Source organism: Hyla sarda, chromosome 2 (assembly GCF_029499605.1).
Source record: "Hyla sarda isolate aHylSar1 chromosome 2, aHylSar1.hap1, whole genome shotgun sequence".
Taxonomy (NCBI): Eukaryota; Metazoa; Chordata; class Amphibia; order Anura; family Hylidae; genus Hyla; species Hyla sarda.
In genome coordinates, this window is record NC_079190.1 from 122213223 (window position 1) to 122232068 (window position 18846).

General features: G+C 39.6%; 1 protein-coding gene across 2 annotated transcripts in view; it reads left to right on the plus strand.

Annotated features, from left to right (window-relative positions):
• The window catches only part of ENOX1 (ecto-NOX disulfide-thiol exchanger 1), a 220610-nt gene that overhangs the window by 107827 nt on the left and 93937 nt on the right, over positions 1 to 18846 (plus strand). For both annotated transcript variants that reach the window (XM_056555436.1, XM_056555435.1), the window contains exon 8: positions 7311 to 7428. In XM_056555436.1, coding sequence (XP_056411411.1) covers positions 7311 to 7428 — 118 coding nt within the window. The remainder of the gene's footprint in view (positions 1 to 7310; positions 7429 to 18846) is intronic.

Genomic DNA, 18846 nt, shown 5'->3' on the forward strand with positions numbered 1-18846 from the left:
CAATTTTTGTTTGCTAAAACGCTTTACTTTCATTAGAAAATGCTGTCACTTATTGATCACCGGGGCTTCAACCTCTGACGCTTTCCACTGATTGCTAGAAAGAACGAGCTTCAGCACCTTGAAGAGCACCATGGCTTCTTTTGAAATTTTCTCTGCTTTTAAAAGCTGTTGCCATGCAGGCCCTGTGCAGGTTCTTTAATGGGACTGATAAGAAGGTTTTTACACAGGAAAGAGGTGGCAGTGTGTAGACAAAATGCCAAACGAGTGCCAACTCCTTTATTCTTGTGATTGTTGCCAGACCTTTTGGTGAGGTCCACACTGATCCTTGTCATGACTTGAGTATTCCTTTAAGAGTGACTAAACTGGGCAAGAGTTGATGAATTGACCTTTGTTTTTCTGTAGTTCATGAATGTTGTCATAGTAACCAGAACAAAAACATTCATTCTGTACATCACTGGCTTTATGTAGAGAGCTAGAAAATTATGTAAAATATATAACCACTTAAAGGGTAGCTCCCACCATCCTATTTTTATTTTTTTGCTAGACCGTCCCCCCCCCCCCCCCCCCCCGCTACGGCACTAGTCCGTTCCCTCCTCCACCGCCCCCCCCCCCCGCCCCGCATACCCCGTTCCCTCATTACACTTGCAGTTACTGCAGAGTCTGGCAGCGGGCATGCAGGGACAGCGGCAACAACGAGGCGGCGGCGGCGATGTGCTGGAGGAGTGGCCAGTGGCCGGGGAGCCAATTCACTCGCTCCCGCCTGTCTGATTGACAGGCAGGGAGCGAGTGCAGCCTAACTGAAAAAGGACTGATTGCCACTCCAAAATCAGTCCTTTTTCAGTAGCCGGTTTTTAAATGTAAATTAAACCTTTTTAATGAAAAAAATAAAAATAAAAGTATATTAGAGATATGTTGTAGTACATAAGTACTACAACATATCAAAAATAAAGTTGGTGACAGTACCCATTTAAGGACCAGCTTTTTTTGGGCCTTCAGAACCAACCACTTTGTTTTTATTTTTAATGTTTTTTTTATTTTATTTTTATGCATCTCATTCTAAGAGCCCTTTTTTATTTTTCTGTGCTGTTGATTTTGCACAGTTAATTTTTTTCCACAGGGGAAGCAGTATTTTTTATTGGCATCATTTTTTATCATTTCAAAGATTTTTAAAAGGGTATTCCAGTGTACCACATTTTTATTTTATTTTTTTCAAAATAATGCTTGGTTTAATAAAAACAAAATGCTATCCTTACACACCCCTTTCCCTGTAGGTCCTGCTACTGTAGTTCCCATTGCAGCTTCTTACAGTTCCCTGATGTTTGTTCCTTCTGCCTGCTTCCAAGATAAGATATAGAAATAGGACTTTCCCTGAGAGGAAAGGTCCTGCTTCTACATCTCGAAAGCATGGAGAAGAGCAGTGGAAAGAATGGGACAGAGCTGCAGTGGGACCTGCGAGGGACCAGAGTAGGTAAGTAATAACTTTTTTTTTCTTTTTTCAAAGAAATTGTGGCACACCAAAATACCCCTTTAATGAAAAAAATATGTATTATTTTGAATAGAGGAGACTTTTTTTCTTAAATTTTTCTTTAATGTAATTCTATCTGTGATTTTTACCCATTGGGGGCATAAATGCTGATGTTAATTGTAGCATCTAAGGGGATTTCTCTGATCCTGGCCATTACAGCAGGGGTTTGGTAGTCAGTTACCGCAAAGCTTCTACTGTTGATCACATGGCCACTGCTTCTGTGCCTGGGGTAGCATAATAAGTAGCAGCCGGATCATGTCCGTAAAAACAGGATTTTGAACAGTCACATTTATTGGTAGTGCAACAACAAGTTTCGAGCCCCGAGCAGGGCTCTTCATCAGGCATAGTGTTTTAAAAACAGACACTCTATATATAAGACTCGGTGTAATTACTACCGGGTCATGGGGTCACAGGAGTTATATAATATATAAATTAGGACCTATAAAAAATGTCATACAAGCTGATAAAAACTAAATCTTATCATAAAAGGAGGGTGCACATATGTCAAATAACATATAATACATTTTGATAAAGATGTATATAAATACATTGCAGCGCTGTGCTGTAAACACAGCGTGCGATGTATGAATGAAGTCCAAAATGAGGCCGATGAACAGCTGTATTACTGATGTCAGTAAACAACAGCGCTGTGCGATGCCGGAGGAACGGCGGTGCTGATGCGATCAGCCCACCCGTGTATCTCCAGCACTGCAGAGTGCTGAAGAGACCATGTTGGAGGGCACAGGGTCCAGTGGCTGGATATTCTGTGGTTGTCTGAGCCCAAGTAATGTGTGCACGATGAACGCAGGATCTCTATATTGAGAGGTGATCGTGGCGGGGACAGAGGAACGAGCAGAAAGTGAAAGAGAACCTGGAGGTACCAGAAGAGAACCAAAACAATGACCAGATTTGTGGTAGAAATATTTGGATAAAGTACAAGGTGGTATCATAAGTAGGGGGTCACTTCCCTAAATTGATAACAGGAGAAAAGGTCCAGGCATAACTAAGATCCTGACCAGCAGGGTTAGTGCATAAAGCCCTGCAGGATGTATTAGCTGGACATCATATAGTAGTGTTATAAGTTATGAGAAAGGTGATTTCTGAGGTAAAACGATAAAAAATACCGGGCTAAAATTAGTGAGATTAAAATGAGAGAGATATATATATATATATATATATATATATATATATATATATATCCTGGCATGTGGCGAGCATAAGCTCATCTACAGCATGCCTTGTGCCCAAAGCGATTGTAGATAATTCTGCATAAAATATGATTGTACCTGTGTAAAATTCAGATAGTCCGGATGGATGATGATAATAATGATAAAAACTGGTTATCTCATCTCATTAAGACCCCTTGGTGAAACTGTGGAGAGTTTAAACATCTAGAACACTTATTTTTTCTTTTGTAGTTCAAACCTGTTTGAAATGTGCTCAGGAATATGGTCAATTGGGATAACTGTGATGAGATGTTTTTCGTCCGGGTGGTTGGTAGTACAGTGTCTGGACACTCCATGCACAAGAAATGTATTTTTTATATTTTGTCTGTGCTTATTCAGACGGTTATGGGTGGTTGTATTGGGCGTCCAATATATTGGAGTCCGCAGACACGTTCCAGTAGATTGATCACATAAGAGGACTGGCATGTTAGTCTGAATTTGATGTTGTACTTTTCCCCAGTGCTATTAGAATGATATTCCGTTGCCCCATTTATTATCTCGTGGCAACACAGGCATCGTTTGTTTTTACACTGATATGTAAGCTGGAATCTACAGTAAGGGTTTTATGTTGCTTAAGGACACTGGGAGCCAGAAGGTTTTTCAGAGAGTGGGCCCAACAATAGGTAACTTGTGGTTGGTCTGGCAGTTCTTCTTTCAGATCATCATCATTTTTCAATATGTGCCAGTGCTTGGACAACCACAGAATATCCAGCCACTGGACCCTGTGCCTTCCAACATGGTCTCTTCAGCATTCTGCCGTGCTGGAGATACAAGGGTGGGCTGATCGCATCAGCACCGCCGTTCCTCCGGCATCGCGGAGCGCTGTTGTTTACTGATGTCATGCTGACATCAGTACTACAGCTGTTCATCGGCCTCGCTCTGGACTTCATTCATACATCGCACGCTGTGTTTACGTATTTATAAACATCTTTATCAAAATGTATTATATGTTATTTGACATGTGCACCTTTCTTTTATAAGATTTTGTTTTTATCAGCTTGTATGACAGTTTTTTACAGTTTCTAATTTATGTATTATATAACTCCTGTGACCCAATGACCCGGTAGTAATTAAATTTGACTGTTCTTTCTTACACACTCGCCCTGTGTGGTCTGGACTGTCATTTACAAGAGGAGAATCGCCTGGCAAAATCCTGTTTTTAAGGACCTGATCTGCCTGCTACTTACCCACTACTGAAGTGACCTTTAGCCACTTGTGAAGGACGCTGCGGCCAGCTGACCTCCCACGCCTTTGCGATTCTACATGCACATCACGGTGTTGTGCCCGCAGCACAGCTAGCTCTGGTAAGCCGAAAATTTACACCTAAAAGGAGCACTTGCTTATCAAACTCCTCTACATTAGGAACTCACCTTTTTGTTTTGTTTTTTCAAATTTTGGGAAGCATAATGTACATGTAGTGCTTTGAATTTAGCCATACCATCATGTAAGTAATTTTACACCAAGAGGGTATTAGATAACTAAACAGCTTTATTTTCTTAAAAGAATTGTGTACTATTTTAGCCAATGGATAAAAATGGTATATAATTGAGAGTTCTCAGTGGTTGATACCGTTTAATAGCCAATAGCTAAAATAGACATTGAAAAAAGGCGGGCACACGTTAAAAGCTTCCCCTTTGTCTATTTCAGAAATAGATGATACAAAGAGAAATAGAAAAATAAACATATACATAATCACAATGGCACAGTTATCTTTAGGATTCTATCTTTGCATTCGACCTTCTATTCTTTTATGAATTATTAAATCTCCATTTTCTTGTTATGAGAGTCCAGCAAATGAGATGGGCTGATGTTTCAGGAAAATTCTGTTTTCTACATTTATATTACCAAGACTAAGGCTTCAAGCCACTATGCCTCAAGATGCCATTTAATAGGGCTTTGAACATTCATTAGAGTCTTCTCTTGCAGTGTTCACCGAATAACAGGAATACGTCCTTTGGGAGCACCTTCTGCATTTTTCATGGGAATTGCTGTGACATTTGTCACATAATGAAAGCTATATGTGGAGCATATTGTGTATTCTGCTCACATGACTTAAAAGATGCCAAACTGCAGGACTCTCTGGGGAATGAACCCTTTGTCAGTAGAAAAATTAGATGTCAACAAGGTGAAAAGCTACATGCTGCATTCCTACATTAAAGCTGGCAGCATTATTAGGAGCAAATGAGATGGTATCAGCTTTCTGTTTCCCTGCACCTTCTAAAGAGAAGCCACTACATTATCTCTGCCCTGTTGCTTTACTTTATGGACAGCATTCCTCACAGTCCACTTCATGTGTCCTAATGCATCTGTAAAAAGCAGTGATACTTCTTTCGGAAAGCTGAGGCAATTCATTAAAGGTATAGCACTGCAGCAGGAGACTACTTTGACAACTATGTGCAATCCTAAAAGGAACTGCACAATCTGAAAAGTGGTCTTGAAAGGTATTGAAAGAGGTTGAATGGGGACAGAAAAAGGGTCATGCTAGAAAAATAGGGTCTATGGGTTTTGCCTGGTACTTTAAAGCAGGACCATGTAAGTGAAATGAGTGCATTACCATGATACATGGTCAAAGGTGGGGGGGGGGGGGGTTTGGAGAAAAAAAAACTTTTCCGTTCTAATGAGGACAAACTCTTTTAGGCTAAGGGTTATGGATTCCTTTGGCACAAAAAATACTTTTTATAGATTTTTGCTTACCTTTTAGGGGTACTCCGCTGGAAAACATTTTTTTTTTTAAATCAACTGGTGCCAGAAAGTTAAACAGATTTGTAAATTACTTCTATTGAAAAATCTTAATCCTTCCAGTACTTATCAACTGCTATATGATCCACAGGAAGTTATTTTCTTTTTGAATTTCCTTTCTGCCTGGCCACAGTGCTCTCTGCTGACACCTCTGTCCATATCAGGAACTGTCCAGAACAGGTTAGGTTTGCTATGGGAATTTGCTCCTACTCGGGACAGTTCCTAAAATGGACAGAGGTGTCAGCAGAGAGCACTGTGGTCAGGCAGAAAGGAAATTCAAAAAGAAAAGAACATCCTCTATAGTATACAGCAGCTGATATGTACTGGAACTATTAATATTTTTAAATAATATAATATTAATATTAATATTTTTAAATATTTTTAAAGTAATTTACAAATCTGTTTAACTTTCTGCCACCAGCTGATTAAAATGTTTTTTTTTTCCAGTGGCGTACCCCTTTAAATCTTATGCATTATATCCTGTCCCACTTTTCTACACTATGGTGGACATTTATCAAAGCATTTGGTAGTTTTTTGTTTTTTTACTTGATAAATGTCCCCCTATAAGTCACTTTGTACAACTCCTTCCTGCTGCAATGCCTAAGACTATGAGAAAGAAGGAGGGAGGGAATAGACACACTGCTGTCTGTCAGATTTTTCTTTTGTCTTTCTATGAGAGATAGCTAGATGAAAGACATTTCTTTTTAACCCCTTAAGGACCCGGGGTTTTTTCGTTTTTGCATTTTCGTTTTTTCCTCATTACCTTTAAAAAAATCATAACTCTTTCAATTTTGCACCTAAAAATCCATGTGATGGCTTATTTTTTGCGCCAACAATTCTACTTTGTAATGACGTGAGTCATTTTACCCAAAAATATACGGCGAAACGGGAAAAAAATCAATGTGGCCCGCATTATAGAACGGGAGCGGACTCATGACGTACCGGTACATCATGGTTCCTTAACGGGTTAGCAAACACTATTCAGAAACTTCCTTAAAGGGGTATTCTGGGCAAAAACCTCTTATGCCCTATCATTTGAGTAGGGGGTAAGATGTCTGATCGCGGGGGGCCCCCCCTCGATCAGACATCTTATCCCCTATCCTTTGGATAGGGGATAAGCTGTTTTTGCCCAGAATACCTCTTTAATTTTGCATTTAGGAAACAAATGGCTCTGTTTTCCTTTGTGCTGTTTTCACAAGATTGGGATGGATTTATTGCAACACGTTCTTAGTTTAAAAAAGCCATTTACTAAAATTCGGCATCCAGGATGTTCTTGGTCTAAACATTTTCTTGTAGATAGCAGGTAATAATATAGCTAGTGAGTTGTAAAATGTCCATCATATTTAGCCTTATTTTAGCCTTATTATTTTCATGCTGAATTGATTTAGAGTATGGTAGTTGCCATTGTATCCTCCTGTAGGGATAAACACATTTCCTATGTAAATAGCAGTCAGCACTTTTCTGCTATCACATTGTTTGACTCCATCAATTGAATTTTATCAACAGTGACTAACAATATGAGAGAGATAAAGTGTCTGCATTAAGATTATGACTCTTTCAATTCTGTTTTTGTCTATATCAAATATGCAAATGTTTCTGGCTTATATAAAAAAAAATTATATTTCAAAAGAAATGTTTTCTTGCTAAACTGCTCTTTTTTTTAGCCAGTCGATGGAGATAGTTGTTTGTAAGATAATGATACATTTTTAGGAACTGCCATCAGAATATTTGTGATAATTGATAAAAAACATGATTTATGTGACTACTTGTATGTAAAGGTGCGTTTATTATTTGTACCTGTATTTTATCATTTGTTGCAGGAACTGCGAAATGCCCAAAACGAACAGTTAATGGGTATCCGACGAGAAGAGGAAATGGAAATGTCTGATGACGACAGCAGTGATGTGCCCAGCAAGAAAGCCCGACTGGAAGATTCAGGTAAGAAGAATTGGTGAAACTCCAGTATGCATTATAAATAGGACCATTCGCTGATATGAGGTCCATTGCTAAAATAGTTACACATCAACAAGTAAAGTAAAAATATACCCTCTGTAATACATTTATTAAAGCATATCTCCACTCTCTAAAATAAAAATTTTACATTGTTTTAGAATTTAAATGTATAATGCATGTAAACCAAAAACTACAAAATGACCCAAAAGGGGGCTATGAGGCCAAAACAATATAATTAACCAAACCCCAAGGCCGTAGCCTGGGGTGCAAAACACCTCAATTTTCTCCCCCCTAAAACATAACTTTTAATGGTATATATCTAAAAAGTAACAATTCCAGAAAGTGATAATTAAAAATGCAATGTCACATGGGAGAATGATAGTTATTGGGGCAACATGGCTCCAGTGTACAGGGCTCTGCAGAAGCCCAAACTTCCCAATTGTGACACTAATTAAAACACAAAATTGCCACCTCTACATGTTTCGCCGTCACACGGCGTTCTCAAGAGGCAATATGTGGCAACATGAATATGGTTGCCACATATTGCCTCTTGAGAACGCCGTGTGATGGCGAAACATGTAGAGGCGGCAATTTTAGGGGGGAGAAAATTGAGGTGTTTTGCACCCCAGGCTACGGCCTTGGGGTTTGGTTAATTATAATGCATGTAAAGGTTTTTATCCCTAAGATCTGTGTTATCTTCCAGTTAAAGGATGTGCTAAACTTGATATCTCATAGTAAAACATTCCAAGTAGAGAGAAGAAAGAATAACGGAGCACTCACCCCTAAGTAGGTGTAGACAAGAGCTTCTTTATTGTGCAACTTGATAGCAGACAAGGGCTTCCACATAGCAGGGGAGGCAGAAGAGATGTTCAGCGGGGGGTTTTGCAGTCATATGGAACGGCGGTCCGTATCGCGCAGTTGCGCTTCGTCAGGCCCAGGGGGCCTGACGAAGCTCAACTGTGTGGTACGGACCGTCGCCCTGTGTGACTGCAAAAACCTCCACTGAACATCTCTTCTGCCTCCCCTGCTATGTGGAAGCCCTTGTCTGCTATCAAGTTGCACAATAAAGAAGCTCTTGCCTCCCCTGCTATGTGGAAGCCCTTGTCTGCTATCAAGTTGCACAATAAAGAAGCTCTTGTTTACACCTACTTTGGGGTGAGTGCTCCGTTATTCTTGCTTTTCTCTACTTGGAATGTTTTACTGAACTGTATCTCTACGTGTAGCACCATCTATATAAGAGGACAGAGCTTACAGCAAGACTAGGGCTTATATTATGACCATACACCTGTATGGACTTGAATAGTGGTTGTGCCAGGATTGTTTCTTTCTTAAGAGAGGGACATTGATATCTCATAGTGTTCCAGTGCTTCTGATGTCTTCTTTGTCTACTTTCTTGCATCATTATGTCTGCATGTTCCCTAGGTTCTACCTACCTCCTACCTATGCTATTAGCTATCATACATGCTTGTCCGTTGATTAATAATAATTCCTTAAAGGGGTATTCCGGCTTAAGACATCTTATCCCCTATCCATGAGGGGGTGTGGTGTTACGTCACGTTTCCAGTGCTGGAAACTTTCCGAGCCTGGAGACGCAGCCCCGCATCTAATGCGGGTGCTGCAGGAAGATCGGGGGGCCCCCCGCGATCAGACCTCTTATCCCCTATCCTTTGGATAGGGGATAAGATGTCGTAGGTCGGGATACCCCTTTAATATATTTATAGCCCACGTATTCTGCAGCCCTGTACATAGCTTGTAATCACTTACATCGGTACCTGTCCCTATTGGGGCTCACAATCTAAATTCTATTATCAGTATGCTTTTTGGAGTGTGGGAGAAACTGGACTACCCGGAAGAAACCCACGCAAACACAGATGTAGATGCTGTCCATGGTGGCATTTGAACCTAAGACCCTAGCCCTGCAAGGCAACTGTGCTCACCACTGAGCCACTATGCTACTGTTTTGTTATTCCATTTACTTTTGGCTACATTGGAATATGTGCCCATTTCAGCTGACCTTTGCCTGTGGTGTGAAATTGTTTGTGATGGCCAACAGCATACTTATGGATACTGATATGTGATCAGTCATACCGTATCTTTTCAACTGTAGTTGGCTGGAAAAAAAAAATAGTGTATGACATCATCAGTTGAATTCACCACTTTGTACAACCTCAATGGAATTTTTTTTTCATACAAAAAACTGTTATCTTTTAGTTTTGCCTGGCATGTTGATAGCACGATTGTTCATATGAACAATCCGACAGGACTTGTATGTCCAACTTACGGTGTACCTGTCCCTATAAAAATACTTTTGACATGTCAAAAGTTTTGATCGGTCGAGGTCTAAGTGTACAGATCTCTACAACTGTTAGAATGAGCGAGGAGAAAAGTGCAGCTGGCCGAGACAATCTCATAGACTTATATTGTAAGTTTGCCTTGCTTAGCGCTCTCTTCTCCCAGCTAGTTCTAAATATGGTGACGTTCTGAACTTTCAGACTCTGACAGATCAACATTTTTGACATATCTCTACTATATGTCAAGTTTTTTTAAAGGGACAGTAGCCATTTAAAGGCTAAATTATTTTTGGCCTATCTATTTACTTAAATGGGAACCATGCCACAGTTGCGCAGCACCACCACTATAAACAATATTTGGATCTGAGGCTTCTAGCTCCTGTACATTGATGATTTTTCAGCACCAGCAGGGATGTTGAGTATTGACATCCAGCTGATCAACTATTAATGGCTTGCCCTGTGAGTAAGCCATGAATAATTCCAGCTGGAGAAACCTTTTAAAGAGGTTCTTTGGAGGGGAACATTTTTTTTTTTAAATCAACTGGTACCAAAAAGTTATACCAATTTGTAAATTACTTCTAAGTAAAATCTTAATCCTTCCAGTACTTATCAGTTGCTGTATACTTCAGAGAAAATTGTCTAGTTCTTTCAAGTCTGACCACAGCGCTCTCTGCTGCCCTCTCTGTCTGTGTCAGAAACTGTCCAGAGCAGGAGCAAATCTCCATAGCAAATCAATCCTGCGCTGGACAGTTCCTGACATGAACAGAGGTGTCAGCAGAGAGCACTGTGGTCAAACTGCAAAGTAATTTGTAAAGTCATTTACAAATCTGTATAACTTTCTGGCCAGTTGATTTGAAATCATTTTTTCCCCTGGAGTACTCCTATTAAAGAATAAGTTGTCCTTAAAGGCTTAGGCAAATGCATAGGTGAATTAAAGGATTTTTTTTCTAGACAAAACATAGCGCTTTTATTATATACCACTTAGAGTAACACTCGTGATATCTAAATGTCCTTTTTTCCTATATATTTCAGAGTTGAGGAATGTGATATTTACTGTCCTACTGAGATGATATATAGTCTGTAGTCTGAAATAACTGTCTAGAAATCCTGGACCCAATAGAGCAATAAATTCTGTCTTTATAAGACATCTCAATTTCTGAAAAAAATTTAATTTCGGATATAGTGGAGGTTATAGCCCTTCCGTTTTCCTTATTAATGTAGTTCCTAATTTATCTATTATTTTGAAGGGTTGATCAAGAGCCAGATCAAAAATCCAGACTTAAATAATAAAGGGATCATTAGAATGGTGTCTGAGGATCTTACCGAGCGTTGATACATTGCCTGCCCTTGCACGGCCTTTGTATTTGATTATTTTATGCAAGTTACTTAGCACTACCTTACCAAGTGCATTACAGATTCACAATGGCTTAGGATGAAATATAGGCAGTCATCTAATTACTTTTCAAAGTCATAGTGCAGATAATGTAAGATATGGCGGCATATATATATAATACACTGAGCTCATTTCACATATTACAAAAATGATTCTTGGAATGAGGCAATTGAGAAGAATAGCAGTGAAAGCCTGATCATTCTCATTACATTGAAGTTGGGAGGTAGCTGAATCCAGTGTCGTAATTCTGCAGCGCCAATGCTATTATATAGATTACATTTTGCTAGGTTTTCAGTCTGATAAGGTTTTATGTAGGATCATTACATAGGAGGATTGATGTAATCATTTTATCTTAACAGGCTTTTAGAACACATAAGCATTTTTTTTTAATGCAATAAGAGACAAAGTTGCTATGGAAAATGTTATGGCAACCTAACATCATCACAGAGCCAGGCAGCCACTTGTGACAGCAATCTAAATTTACATTTATTTTACTGTCATTTTAACAATGCTCCTAGTATTTCATTTTGACATGCTGTTAAAATATATATATATATATATTTTTTTTTGGCTGGGCTAGAGTAAAATTAGCCATGCAGTGTTACAGGGAAAATACTATTCTTCTGGCGACACAATACTTTGAGAATACATGTACAAGCAGGATCCCCATATAGCTGAGAAAATGATCAGGCGATGCGACAAAAGCTGCACAATTGCAGTGTGACAATAAGGCACTAGGGGACTGTTAGATTTTTTACTGCTGTTAATGAATTTCATCAACAAAGATTCATTTTATACACAGTTTATATATAAATATATTCTATATAAATAGCACAGCAAGTTCTTTCTTATTATGTAATCCACTTTAGGACTATAATTTCGATGTGTTGGCAATTTTGTATTATTCGTAATGTAAAATAAAACACATCTTCAGTAAAGATGTGGTTGCAAGGATAAGATAGTCTGCGGCTTTAGTTTTTACAGTCAAAAATGTTGGCAACCTGTAACTGGCTTGGCTCTGCAATGAACTAAAGCCATAATGCTGGTATAAGTTTAACTGAACTCTTCTATTCAAGGGATCAGCCATTTCATGCTGTCCGAATCTCATGCAACATAAAACTGGCACTGTCACTTCAATTTAACTGCACTGCAGCATAAAAAAAAAAAGTATTATAGCCTTAAAGATGATCTGGGAACTTGGTATGAAGTCAAGAAGATGGCTTTCCATTGCTGCTCCCTGCCTCACTGGGCTTGACAGACTGGTCGCCCTATATACACAATGTGGGAGATTAATCAAAACCTGTCTAGAGGAAAAGCTGCTGAGTTGCCCATAGGAACCAAGCCAGAAGCGTTTTTTGTTCACTCCAGTATAAGCCGAAGGGGGTGTTTTCAGTACGAAAAATCGTGCTGAAAAACTCGGCTTATACTCGAATATATACGCTACATAAATTCTGCAGCGTATACAGTATGTGTGAACGTAACCTATTAATAAGTGTCATTAAATCACATTTTAAAACAACATAAATAAAGTAGTTTTTTTTTTTCCTCTGGACAATCCTTTTGAGTTCATCATGTGTTAATTTAAGTTTAAAACATCTAGAACATTTTTAAAGTTCTCTCTTGTCAGCACATTGTAAAATTATATTATATTGGGTGTACATATATGGCATTTGGTCCTTCTTTCAGGACTCATTTTACAAATCTCACATATAGTTTTTCTATGTGTCGGTCGCACTCCTGGTTTTGGCTAATAATGCTGACCTGTATGAGGACCAAAATACTGCATGTGAACCCAGCCTAAATGGGGTATGTAAGAACCCCTCTAAGATTACTTTTGATATTTATAGTCATTTTTCATGACACTTACTCAGCGTTTGGAACAAACTGTTCCAAACGCTGGAGCCGGCGCCAGGAGCTCGTGACGTCTTAGCCCCACCCCCTCATGACATCACACCCCGCCCCCTCAGTGCAAGTTTGTTCCAAATGCTGAGCAGCGGAGTACCCCTTTAAGGTGATCTGCTTATTTGAAAGTTGTGGAAACATAATTCACATATAGTGTTAAACAAATGTTTACAGATGTTTTCCAAAACATGGCTCCAAGAGAAATGACTTCCTTATTTCTTTACTTCAGGGGATATAAATTGATATGGTGTTATTTTTTTTGTGACATTGGGGTAATAAGTGCATTTGAAGACACAAAATACTAAATTAGTGAAAAAGCAATATAAACTTGCCTAGCAAATAACAGTAGTAGTTTAGCCTGAGGCCAATTCGATGATGTGAATGAGTGTATAAAAGTACAAGAGAATTTGCTTTTTGCTGAATGTCCTGTGATTTGTATTGCTCCATTATATTTTGTACGCCTTCAGGTGCTCTCCTGTGCTAAATTATGTGCAGACCCCTATTCAGAGATAAGATGAAATTGTTGTTTCCTAGATGAAAATGTTTTCTTGAGGAATACAATTACCCCAGGGATCTGCATCACTCTGACAGTCAATAATAGGCTGTAATACTACAGTATGCGCTTGTGGCATCTATTTCTTTCATTTCTTATAAAGTCAATACATTGCTGATATAGTTGAAATGGGGGATACGAATCACTATTAAACTCAGGGGAAATCTTTATATTCCACTGACACAGAAGTTGTTCTGCCCTCAGTTTTGCAGTTTCTCATAAGTGCTTTAAGTAGAAGATGCAGCATAGATCTAACGTAGTATTAACTTTATCACTAAACACGTCTTCTTGGCCTACATTGTAGCCCAGTCAACTGCATTATATATCCCTTTCTTTTACATCCTGCATTCTAAGAAAGAGAGCCATGCTTGCTTGGATAAAGGTTAGTCATAATAAACTATACAAGCAGATGCTCTCATGGAGTGCTGTTTTAAAAGCAATAATAGGGTATACTGAGTTTATAAGACACAATTCTTATATGTCTGAATGCTGACTAGAAATGCCAGCATAGATCAGAAGTAAATGCAAAGTAAAAAAGAGTGAGGGGAGGCACTGTTCACATTGGTAGAGAAATGGAAAGTCCCAATAGTGGCAATTCCAACTTAAAAGTGGATGGTGTAGGAGGTGCACAGATGAATAAGTGCATAGCAAAAAACAATAACTGGAAGGTGAGAAGAGTAGACAGGGCTCAGAGGCGTCTGAGCCCCGTCTACTCTTCGCACCTTTCTCTTCCGTTGAACCTCCTCAGACACAGCGATGGACATGATGAGTGCGGGATCTCCCATCTGGATTTAGTTATCATAGATCAGAAGTAGTTGTTTAATTTTGATTATCAGTACAGCACATTTGTTTTGATGCTGCCAGAGCTTACTGTGGAGGGTAATATCAATTTGAAGGATTCTATTTCCCATAATTCCTCTCTCCTCTTTTATAGACATGATTCTGTTTACACCTGCCTTCATACCCATGATACAATTTGTAAGGTAGTGTTGTAAGAACTGCCTGTTCTGCTATTCTGTCTCACACTAAGTTTGCATTATTCCCCCCCCCCCCCAACATTTGTAATGCAGACCCTCTAGATACAGGATCAAAGGTGGGTGAGCCAGGAACTGTGGAGATAAGAATGTTATCTCTTACCTCCCCTTCTACAGATTGGGTGAAAAAACATATTTTAAAGGGGTACTCCGCACCTAGACATCTTATTCCCTATCCAAAGGATAGGGGATAAGATGTCTGATCGTGGGGCACCCCCACAATTTCTGTGCAGCAACCAGCATTCATTTAGAAAGCTGGGTGCTGGCGATGGGAGTTGTGATGTCATGACCATGTCCCCTTGTAACGTCACACCACGCACCCTCAATGCAAGTCTATGGGAGGGGGCGTTGTGACCTCCACACCCCCTCCCATAGACTTGCATGGAGGGGGCGTGTTGTGACATCACAAGGGGGCATGGTCATGATGTCATGACTCCCGGCACCCAGCATACTAAACGAACGCTGGGTGACGTCACACAACGCCCCCTCAATGCAAGTCTATGGGAGGGGGTGTGGCTGTCGCCACGTCCCCTCCTATAGACTTGCATTGAGGGGGCATGGTGTGATGTCACAAGGGGAATCGTTGTGATGTCACGACCCCTGCCGTCTGCTCCAGATGACAGTAGAGAACCCTTTAAGCAGGAGATAAACAGCCATGTGATTGAGTGTAAGATTGTAGCTGAAATGTCTCAGTATGACAATCAGCACATTAATAAGTGATATATCTCATGCATGTAAAAGAATTTCACATAATGTTCAAAGATTGTTAAATATCCATTACAGTATATAATTTTCAATCCAACTTCATTTGTCGGTCAACCAGGAGGAGAGTCTCCGTTACACCTGGCCCTGGAAACCACACCCTAACCTAAACCCTCCAACAATTTTCAACCAGAACACTAAATCACTGGAGTGGACCATCTAGGCCACAGTTCTTTCCTTGGGCAAGTAATTCTCCCTCTATACACTGGACTGGACTCGAACTTCCCTATTGTTTGTCTGCAATAGCGTGACTACGATACCCATATTGGTTCCCCTCTAGGCTCATGTCTCTCGTAACCCCTAGCAGAGTCCCCAGAACTGACTTTTTTCCAGGCACACAATACTCTTCTCGCCTGCTATACTAATGTGACAGCTTATCTGCTCCTCGTTAACACATGTCAGACATTGCAGTACCCCTATGGCACCTCTAACTTACGAGTCCCTCAACAAAAGACTAGGGTTCCCATTCAGCCAACCACCTGTCATTTTATAGGAAGGCCTCTTCAAGCCTCCAGCCCACAAAAATGAAATGATACTGACCACAAAAGCCACACTCCAAAGCTCACCAATCCTTTTCTCAGTGGCTGTACCAACAACAAACAGTCAGGATGTACTTTATATGGGAAAGGATTCACCTAAGGAATAATAAGGACACTACAATACAGTATATACAGTACAACTACATGAGAAAAATACTGTTAAATTCTTCCGCTAAATGATATACAGTACCTTCAGCCTTGTACAAAAGGGTTAATCCCCTAACAAGTTGACATATAGTCTTTGAAATTCCTAGCGCCCAAAATTTGCTAACAGGGTGACAGATACCAATGCGAGGCTGCCAATACTGCTTGAATGCTGACCATATTCTTAGTTAATTTTAACTCATTCTCCATGGGCTCCCACAGGAAGCAATATTTAAAGGTGAGAGTCATACCAGGAATGGTATGAGAACGCGTCTGGCAGGTGACCCACAGTAGTATCAGGGACACCTGACCTAAAACGTTAACATTTTCATCAAATTTATACACACAGTTCTTAATAGAATTAACCTGCAATAATGAGCAAATACTACAAATATTGAAAAATCTAAGAAAATGATAATGTCTCTGCATTATTTTAGAAAATAACCTCATCGTGGTCCTGTACCATGTTTCTGGCTTATTTTATACTGCATCTAACTGCTAATGAGCTGCCATCTGGGCATATTTTACCCTCTTGATTAGGTGAAAAATGCTCAAATAGAATTTTTTTTTGTCTACAGTTAATAAATAAGACACACATTTTGGTTAATGATGGTTCTCATTAATGACTTAAAAATGTGCAATTTCTACCTCTAACCAGGAAATAAAAACAATAGTAGTCAATATACATAGCTTGAAGTGTACTTTTAAAAGTTTTTAAAGAAACCTCTATAGGGTAACCTTATAAAGAGGAGGTAAGGTGATTTTAGTGCTCTTGCCGATGTTCTTTAGCTCTTAAGGGTCGCTTGCATGTACACAGCTATGCCTCACTCTGTTCATTTCAGTGGGGTTTAACCAGAGCTGGCCTGATTTCCAGCAGTACTTACACCTGGACTTCCTTTACCTTTTTTCTTTGTCCAATCATAGGACAGTGCTTACTCATAATCCGTCCTCCTCTCTGCTGTGCCATGACATAGTGAGGGACAAATAGCACTACTAAGAGTGAAAAGGCTGACTCTGTGCTGGGAAAGATTTACAGTACAGCACTAAAGATGGCATTTGGGGGGAGAAGAGTGTTATTAATGCAAGGTGATATTTGAGCAAATAGGAAACACCAGCAGGATCGAAACAAGGGTAGGATTAAATCACAAAAGCAGCCCTTGTATAAGCAGTGAACAGCACTGCACTGTGTACATAGTAAAAACAGTAGTATTTACAAAAGAGACTTGCCCAAAACAGTATAGATAAGAGATATAAGATAAAATGGGAGCCCTGATTTATCTTTCAGACACAGTATGGGCTCTCTGAAGGAGGTAGACAGGCACAGCTTTCATGCACATGGTCTGTGCTTCCTCCCCTGCATAACAATATGCCCTGTACTCACTTCCTGTGCCCCTTTTTGGTCTTTCTGTGGCTAGAAAAGGAAATTCTCTAAGTGCAGGCAGCGGAGAGCAGTTTTCAGGAAAGCCAAATACCTTGTGGCCAAGACTTTTTTTTTCTGGGGTAATGAGTCATTTTTGGTGAATTTAGTGACTTACAATAATATTACAGATCATTGAGAAAAGTTCTTTGAAAAATGGTGAGAATTTATACTTGTTTTTTGTTTTTTTCATGGAATGTCTGTACAGAATTCTTATGTGGAATATTACACTGAAATTCCACGGGGATCCCGGCACGGAGCAGACACTGAGGAGGTTCCTCCCGGTGTCCTGTAAGCTGTTCGGGACGCCGCGATTTCACCATGGTGGTCCCGAGCAACCGGGTTAGTTTCACTTTCGCTTCAGATGCGGCGATCAGCTTTGATCGCCACATCTGAAGAGTTAATACAGGGCATCACCGCGATCGGTGATGTCCTGTATTAACCGCGGGTCCCGGACGTTGATGGCCGCAGGGACCACCGCGATAGGACAGGGTTTTAATGTGTATTTGCCGTATAAGACGCACCAACTTTTCCCCCCCAGCTTTGGGGAAGAAAAAGTGCGTCTTATACGGCGAAAAATACGGTATATATTATTTATTACACTGAAGGGTATTAGCCCTTTATGTAGCTTGCTCTTTGTTTGTTTTTTGCAAAGATTGCCTATAACTAAAAAATGCTATAAACAAACAGTAACTTCTCTTCTTACCATCTAAAAGAGTTGATAGCGCTGTATGTTATGATTAAATAGTTACTTTTCATATCTAATTCAAATCACATAACACCGCTTTCAGTAAAATGTGTGAAATCCTTGTTATCTTGCAGAGAACGCCAGCAAATCCTAATTATTTAGTTGCATTGTCGTAATCCTGAATATTCCAAGTGATAGGCCTGTGTTCATCTGTCACATTCTTCTGTTCTACATAAAATCCATTAATAATGGTACAGCAGTTGGCTGCAGTGGCCAAAAAAATCTACGTGATAACAGCGCAGAGAGTCAGGCTTGTTAACATGATTATGTAAAACCTATAAATGAACGTTCCATTGCTTCCTGGGGCGTTCCAGTCATCTAGGCTTGTAGAACTTTCCGCACAATTTTTGAACAACATTCTATTTTTTCATAATATTAAATGTGCTCGTGCTGGGCACACAATGAATAGCATGCAGGCTGCAAATTGTACAAATTCTAAACCTTTTGTTTTGTGTTTTTGCTAAGCTATGTTGGCACTTGTTTCTTATGGCGGCATGATTTCGATCGAAAACACTTGTTTTTTTAGTCCATAAAAAAAAATGTAAAAGGTTCAAAAATCTATATTTTCTTATTGTATAGTAAAGCAGACCTCTATTGTTCATTTCTCTAGGTGAGCTGAA